Source organism: Eptatretus burgeri, chromosome 1 (genome assembly GCF_056783735.1).
Source record: "Eptatretus burgeri isolate ZD-2024b chromosome 1, Ebu_testis_v1, whole genome shotgun sequence".
Taxonomy (NCBI): domain Eukaryota; kingdom Metazoa; phylum Chordata; class Myxini; order Myxiniformes; family Myxinidae; genus Eptatretus; species Eptatretus burgeri.
Genome location: NC_140961.1, coordinates 151,929,019 through 151,937,005, shown reverse-complemented (window position 1 = coordinate 151,937,005; position 7,987 = coordinate 151,929,019). Strand labels below are relative to the sequence as shown.

General features: G+C 45.7%; 1 protein-coding gene across 1 annotated transcript in view; it reads left to right on the top strand.

Annotated features, from left to right (window-relative positions):
* Window positions 1-6,310: 6,310 nt before the first annotated feature.
* The window catches only part of LOC147035760 (extracellular calcium-sensing receptor-like), a 22,935-nt gene continuing 21,258 nt past the window's right edge, over window positions 6,311-7,987 (top strand). Inside the window, exons 1-3 of the mRNA XM_085869360.1 lie at window positions 6,311-6,542; window positions 6,861-6,945; window positions 7,334-7,393. Coding sequence (XP_085725486.1) covers window positions 6,311-6,542; window positions 6,861-6,945; window positions 7,334-7,393 — 377 coding nt within the window. The remainder of the gene's footprint in view (window positions 6,543-6,860; window positions 6,946-7,333; window positions 7,394-7,987) is intronic.

Below are 7,987 nucleotides of genomic sequence, written 5' to 3'. Positions count from 1 at the left end.
AATTATTTTACCCTCCCCAACCATCAACAATCTCTTCCAAACCTCCAACTCTCTCTCAACCAACCTTCAACTCTATTCTCCACCACCCAACTGTCTCCCCCACCACCTTGCAATCCCGCTTTACCCTCTGCAACGATGCTGTCCACATTTATTACTGTGGTGGAGTCTGCGGGCCTATGGGGAAGGGCATGGTGATGATGCATGGTGGGCGTGATGATGAGAGGGGTGGCCGTGGGGTCGGCAAGGGATATGAGGTGTGCACGCCGCCTGAGGCGTCGTAGTAATGCTGGAGTCGGCCGGCTCGTGAGTGTACCGAGTACGAATAAGGGAGAGCTGCCGGGCACAGTACGCCCGCGCTCGCACTCGTGCAACACAGCCCGGCTCGACTGTTCCTCCGCTTCGTGTCTGCCTGCTAAGCATCTCCCATTTCAGTACAGTACAATTACTTTGTGTTTAACTTATTTGAACAACAATTCAATTGCTACCGACTATGTATTGAGGAAAAAGGGAGAACTGCTTACGTAATAAATAGATTGAATGCAGTGTTATTTGAATGTGAAACTCCACATGTATGACCGGCTCTCCATGACGAAAAAAAGTTCTCTCTCCCCCCCCCCCCCCTTTTGATATATGACACCTCTTTTGACAACCATAGTGGATTGAAGGAAAAATATTAATTAATGATTACACTGGAACTACTGTATCAATAAATGTGAAACATTAGAGTTATGATGGAACAGCCATGTGGAATGAAGCTTTGAAATTTCAACTGGATCAGGCCCAGGGTTTGGCAGCCATGTTGGATTGAAGGTCTGGGAACCCGGTCATCACTGCCAGCAGTGATAAATTGGCAGTTCTAGTTCATGTTGTTTTTGTGTTGTATCTTTCTTGTGTAGCCTTTTGAACTTCTACTGTTACAAACAGCCCTGAATAATATCGTTCTGTAACCTTAAGGGAACAAATTAACAAATCGAAGAGATCCTATAAATCTAACTCGTTCCACATCAACAAAATTAATGATTTGTCATATTTTTAAGACCATCAAAGTTGTTTTCCCCGACTTCCGATTTTATCACTGGAAGAGGGATGGAGGGATCAATACTAACAAAACGAGTTTCATTTAAAGGACTTCATAAATCTTTTGATTTTTTCCCCACCGAAATTATCCCAGATAATGCAATACATATTTCTCATCAATGAGTTGGCAATGTTGAAATCTTGCACTTTTGCATGATACCAAACATGATTATTATGTTTATCATCACGAAGAAGGTAACCTATGAAAATGGGTGTGGCTTATAATGTGATATCAGGGTTCACCAGGTCATTCTGGTATAAGTTATAACGTAAAACTGCATAACTGAAAATCAAACGTTTTACTACTGAAGGTGCCAAAAGCTTCTGATATTGAACAACAGATACACCAATGTTTCATTGCACAGATGGCCGTTTCCATGGCAACGAACTGTTCCAATACTTGAAAATCATAATACTTGTATGTAAGTTAGTCATGGTCACTATATTTAACAATTAAAACAGGCCATCTGATGGAAAATATAATTAAAAAATATATATATATTAATAAATGGCAATCCACTCCAAAAATGTTGTTTCCATGGCAACCGACAGTCAAAATGCAACATTTTATTATCTTATAAAATCCATTGTTTGCCATTTAACAGTAATCCATCATCAGTTGGTTATTTTGTGTTGTTTCAGATTTTTTAAAATTGGAATTCAAAAAAAGCGTTTTTCACCCCTAAACAACCTTTCCAAAAGTTGAAAAGATGTGAAACATCATTTTTTTTTATTTAGATAGATTTTAAACTTCTCAAAAATCAATAGGTTTGCTACTCTCCAAAAATTCCAACGAAATTACACAAGGAACCTGACTATATAGGCGATTTCCATTAGCGGCGATATGATGACATCAACTGTTTTTTTCTAGGACGAATTTCCAAAATCGGTGATGGTTACGGCCTGCGCGTGGGCTTTCTGCATATGCATGGCAACTTTCACGAAGATTCGATGAAAACTCTGGGTTGTGAAACCAAAAATGTCAAAAAATAGGAATGGCGTCGTAAAAATTGATACGACGTCATAGTGATGTATCATATGTGCGTTGATTCATCTCTGCCAATGCCCTGTTCGATTCCCGCAAACAGAATTCTAAAAGCTTGCCTAGTTTCGGAGATAATTTTTTCGGCGATTTCCATTCGCGGAGATATTTTGACGACATAATTTTTTTATGAGGAATTTTCAAAATCGGAAAATGGTTACTGTCTGCGCGAGGTATTTTTACATATATACACCAAGTTTCAGAAAGGTTTGATGAAAACTGTAGGCTGTGAAACAAACAAGTCCACAAGAACAACAACGTGAGTAAGACTTAGAGATCCTCCACGAGGATCTAAAAACAGACTCGAATAAACAATGTCAGTGTTATGAAAGGGAATATTTTCAGTTAATACTTTCATGAATTTATAGAAAATTGAGTCCTCGACTTGTACTCACTGCTAAAGGTTGTGAGTGGTGTCCCATAAGCTGTTGAGCTTGAGTGCAGGTGAATGTAGTCGCAAGTGCAAATAGAATCAAGAAATGAGGAATTTTTAAAGACACAAAGAGAGATGGAATGGGTGAAGGATGAATTACATAAAGTAAAAGAGGAGCAAACACAAATAGAAGGTAAGGTGAAGGACATCAAGATTGAGCTGGTTGAATGTTTTGAGACCCAGTGTAAGGTTCAGGATAACCTCCTTCAGGAACAAAGGGAGAGAATACGCTCCCTCGAAGCAGACTGCGACCAGGTGAGTCCAGTGAAGTAAATCTGCGCGAGGTGGAGCGGGTGCATGATACGGAAGGGTACATGCCGAGTTTTGATGGGGTACAGGCCCCGGGGTCTCTTGGGCTAGCACAAGCCCACAGTATGATTGTGTCACCCGATGTAAGGTTCAGGATAACCTCCTTCAGGAACAAAGGGAGAGAATACGCTCCCTCGAAGCAGACTGCGACCAGGTGAGTCCAGTGAAGTAAGTCTGTGCGAGGTGGAGCGGGTGCATGATACGGAAGGGTGGTGCATGCTGAGTTTTGAGGGGGTAGAGGCCCCGGGGTCTCTTGGGCTAGCACAAGCCCCCAGTATGATTGTGTCAGAATGTATACAGGGTGTGAGTAACATGGCTATGAGTGTGTGCGCAGTCCGTGCTTCGCAAACCACCAAAGCGTGGACCGTTGCATGAAGTGCTAATGACTTCGGAGGAGCCGGCGTTGAAACTCTCCGTGCCGGATGAGTTTCCAGAGCACGGACAGCTAAAAGGTAGAGCGAACAAAGAGATTAAGTGAATTTGAAAGAAAAAATCCCCATTGGCAGCCCATGTCCGAGGCCCGACGTGCTGCGCGACACGAGTGGTGCTCGCGGGACGCCCGGCACGAGTGGAAACGGCTGTGTGACCGCTCGATGGCTCCTGTGTGTGGTCAGAGTAAGAGCGGGCGTGGCAAAGCTCATGGGGCGGCCCATATGCGAGTGACGTCGGCGGGGATCCCGCAGCAAGACAGTGGGTGTATCAGACTCGTACGCATTAGCGATTACTGTGGTAGATAATCCAAAAGCCAGTGCAACCATTTGAATCAATTAGCAGGTGACGGGTGCACTGCCGACCAACCCCTTTGAGGCGGAAGGCTCACCGAGACTGCTCATAGAAAAACGAAGCCCAGAAAAAGAGCACGAGTTCGGGGAAGGGTATAGCATTAGATCGATCGGCCCCATGGTTGCATTGAGAGCAGTCCTCCACGTGGGCCCGGGAACATGAGTTAGGGGAATTTGGTATACCAATTTCAGATGATTGGGAACAAGATCAGGCATGGAGCATATGGTGGGGACGTAGCTTAGCGATAGAGTTAAATGGAATGTGCATTCGAGTAAAGGAGGACGGGGAGCGCGAGTTAGTTTGTAGAGCATCGGTGTGAGTGGAAAAATGATGAGTGAAGGTGGGTCAGCAGCCCCAATGTAAATAGAGTGAATGTGAAATGCATGGTGCGAATGAATGATTGGGGGGTGGAGTGAATCCCACCCAATTAAACCCGGGGATAGAGTAATGTTAGTTAGCGAGATAGTCAAATTAATAATGGCATGTCCTTTTGTGGTTGGTGTTCAACGAAGGCACGAAACATTTTGCAGGGTGCAGGAGACGATTAAACGGCTGGGAGCATGGCTTGTGAAAGGTGAGTATCGAGTAGAGGGCACCCCAGGTGCTGTAGTAGTCGGCCAGAGTCGGCCGTGGGTCCAAGAGACCGAGGAGTTGGAGGAGGTAATGGGCACAGGTACCCAGGGAAAAGTGACCTGGAGCGCCAAAATGCCATGTGGGCATGGAGGGGAAAATACCAGTGATGGCATTCCCCATGTTAGTGAGGAGTAGGTAGGCTCTGAAACAGCCTCAGCGACCCAGGGGTGCTGAGGAATGAGTTCAGCAGGTGGGCAGAGTTGCTCGTGGCGCCACGCTGCCCAGCCACAAAATTGTGCAAGAGCACGGAGGAAAATTCACAGGCCTGGCCCAAATTATTAATGAACACCAACACCGACGACAGGAATCATAGTTGCTAGAACTGATAGTTTAAAGAGACCGGCATGTTGAAAAGCCCCGGGGATAGTTTAAAGATTAATATAATGGATAGGATAGATTAGAACATGATTACCCCTTCGCACCATCCATCCCGTCACTGTTCGTAGGCCGCGAGACTCATCGTATAAATTCTGAGGCCTGTGGGAGTTATGCTGAGGCTGCATTGGACCTCTGGACAGGTTTACTTGCCTCTTTATTGATCTTCTTTTGAAGAGACCTTAGGTATTGGGAATAGACGGTTAGGACAGGTTTGCCGAACAAAGACGATAAGAAGGGCAGGGATGCATATATTAAAAATAAATGAAAAAAAAATCTAAATCGAATTACTTTGTTATAACCTAACGTGGGTGAGTATGGACAAGGACAGGCAAAGGTAATAGGACAAGGGGGAGACAGCAGGGTAGGACCGAACCCGTCTTTGGAGTGGACAACGCCACCACACTCCCACCACAACTACACGAAACCACACCGAGGCCAGTCAGCTTCATATGCAGACCAATTACACCTTACCTGGTCTGCATTTGCCATGCCTTTGCTTTGACTTCACTTGCCATACCTTGCCCATGCCTTTATTTGCCTTGACCTCACTTACCACACCTTGCCATATCATCGCTGACCCTTGCAATGTGCCCCAGGACCATCTGTTGTTGAAATGTTTGCATGGACTGCCATGCAGGCAGCCACATTACTGGGGACTGTATTTGCACATCCCGGACATCTTTATTGGTAAAGGCCAGTGCAAATGGACTGTGAGACGGCGTGAGGCCTGCTGTGTTCGGGTGAGTTTCCTCCAGCAGCCAGGAAAAATACAAAGCAAAAATAAACACAAAAACAAAGAAACCAACAACAACAAAAAAGGACCATTTAGGGCTCTGAAGATGCCAGGTTGCATGATCACCTGATGCTGCACTCAGCCACAATTTTTTCATTTGCTGTGTTTTCTTCCCTTGAGTCACAGGTCCTGGACCATGGGTAATGTAAATATTTGAAATGTATATAGTTATAACCCACCTGTTTGTTTTGTTCAATTCCGGAAATGTAGCATAAGGATGTCCGTACAAGTCTGCTAGCTTTGACACGCAACATACTGGGTTTATTATTTTGGGACATGTATTTGAAATGTCGCACTTCGGAATCCATGGGTAAAGCGTACTCGGGGAGACTACACCTAAATGCCACACTAATGTTGGACAACACGGGTCGAGTCTAGCAAAACGGTGGGGGGTATTGTTGTGGTTCTACAAAACCGCATGCCTCGAAGGCAATGGAAGCAAACATACAGTGATAGACAGGCAGTTATTTTGTTCGTCTTCATGCAGTCAGACCTTCCCCTCATGCCAAATGGGTTAATGCAACGAAGTGCCTTGCGTGGGTTTAATAGCGAAGTCTGATAATTATATCTTCTTTTAAATCCTGATTTTCATTCCAACCCTTTCCTTTTATCCATGATAAAAATCGAAGCAGGCACCTCACCCAGACAGCCACCCGATGAGAGATTCACCACAAACACTGTACAGGACGTGCATGGTGCGCCCTTTCATTCGAATTTGCATGCCGATTTACAATGGCATCTCACCTTGCTCAAACTTCGCTCACACAAAACTCACCACCTCGACCAGCAACATCTCCCGCACACAACAAAAATCACCGGGCACCTCCACGCACCCCTCCTCATCGATGCAATTTGCCACGAAATGGGCATGCTGCGTGGCCCAGGCCACTCGGACCATGTGTCGCGGGAATGGGCCAAGCACATTAACAGCACCAACTGCAGCTTGCCTGGATGCCCCTCGTCCAGTCGCCAGAACATGGCCCAAGAGTTTGGGGCAGGGTTCCGGGCCAGATGTGGGAATGAGGCCCCTTCTGGCCCCAAGAGTCTGGCAGGGTGTGGCCGTGATCCAATGGAAAGGCATGATTCGGATGACAGTGCATCGCTTCAGATCGTCGCCACACTCTTCGCCCGGGGCTAATAAAAGGTGGATCGTGAAGCCATCTGCCCTTTTTCCTCTCTCTCTCTCTCTCTCTCTCTCTCTCTCTCTCTCTCTCTCTCTCTCTCTCTCTCTCTCTCTCTCTCTCTCTCTCTCTCTCTCTCTCTCCCTCTCTCTCTCCCTCTCTTTATCTCTCCCCCTGCACTTCCCCACCTGCCTGCCTCACACTGTCTCCGACTCTCTGCTCCGTCCTCTCTTCACTGCATCTCCTTGTCTGCCTGTCGCTGCATCTGCACTTGAGGTTGTTGTGCGACAGATGTTCTTCTGGACCAGTGTGGAGCACACGTTTCTACGAGTCCCAGCAAAGTAATTAAGCAGGATATAAAGTGCCAACTCTTAAGGTTGGATCGCTCAAATGGAGCATCCCCCAAAGCACACTGGGTTGCGTTGGTCGGCTGACCGTGCCAGGTATTGAGAGGCCGCTAGTTCTCATCTGCTCTCCTTCCTTCTGGATAACTAATCTTCATCTGGTTTGTGTGCGTGAATGTGATGGCACCTGTTCTAGCAGAAGTTAAGATTGTAGAAGATATCACGGGATAAGTCTGCTCTGTGTCTGCTTTTGTAAAGTGCTTGCCTTTTGTTCCACCCCACAAATTCCTTGCTATCTCTGCTGTACATAATAATATACCCCCATTAAATGGACCACATACCTTTCCTCGCCTAATTGTAAATTAATGCTTGTATATAAATGTTCCCAGCTCATTTTCGTCTTTTCCTTTATTGTTCTAGCATGGTCCATGTCCTAGCCAAGCTGGGACGTTATCCCCCAAACGATCTGTTTTCTAGCAGGTACGTCCTTCACATATACACACGGCTGCATCTGATCCAGTTAGGTGATCTGGTTTGTACAAGGCATACCGAAGGCGTGTCCCCTGGCAATTAGATCACGTGACCTTTTGAGCTAACGGGTTCCATTAGGCGGAGGACCCAAAGTCACGTGGTTGAGTTATTGGTAATTACAATCATGGAGTTACCCGCCACGTTACGGAGCTATCCGTGTACGATGGCTTGCGATTCCGGAGTGTCTGGTGGGCATCTGATGTTGCTTCCCACCACCCCCCCCCATGGTCTTCTCGCCCGGACCCCGGGTCCTCAACAATATCATACACCCTCCTCACCAGGAAACCTCGTGGGAGAGATGGTTTAGTCGCTGACAACCCAACCATGAGACAAAGTAGTACAGGTTTACACGGTACCTGTAGCAAGCCACAGATGATATCTGGCTTGACCTGACACTATATATATATATATATATATATATATATATATATATATATATATATATATATATATATATATATATATATATATATATATATATATATATATATATATATATATATCGAGCGGCATCTCCGCCAACTGACGCGGGGACTTCCTCGT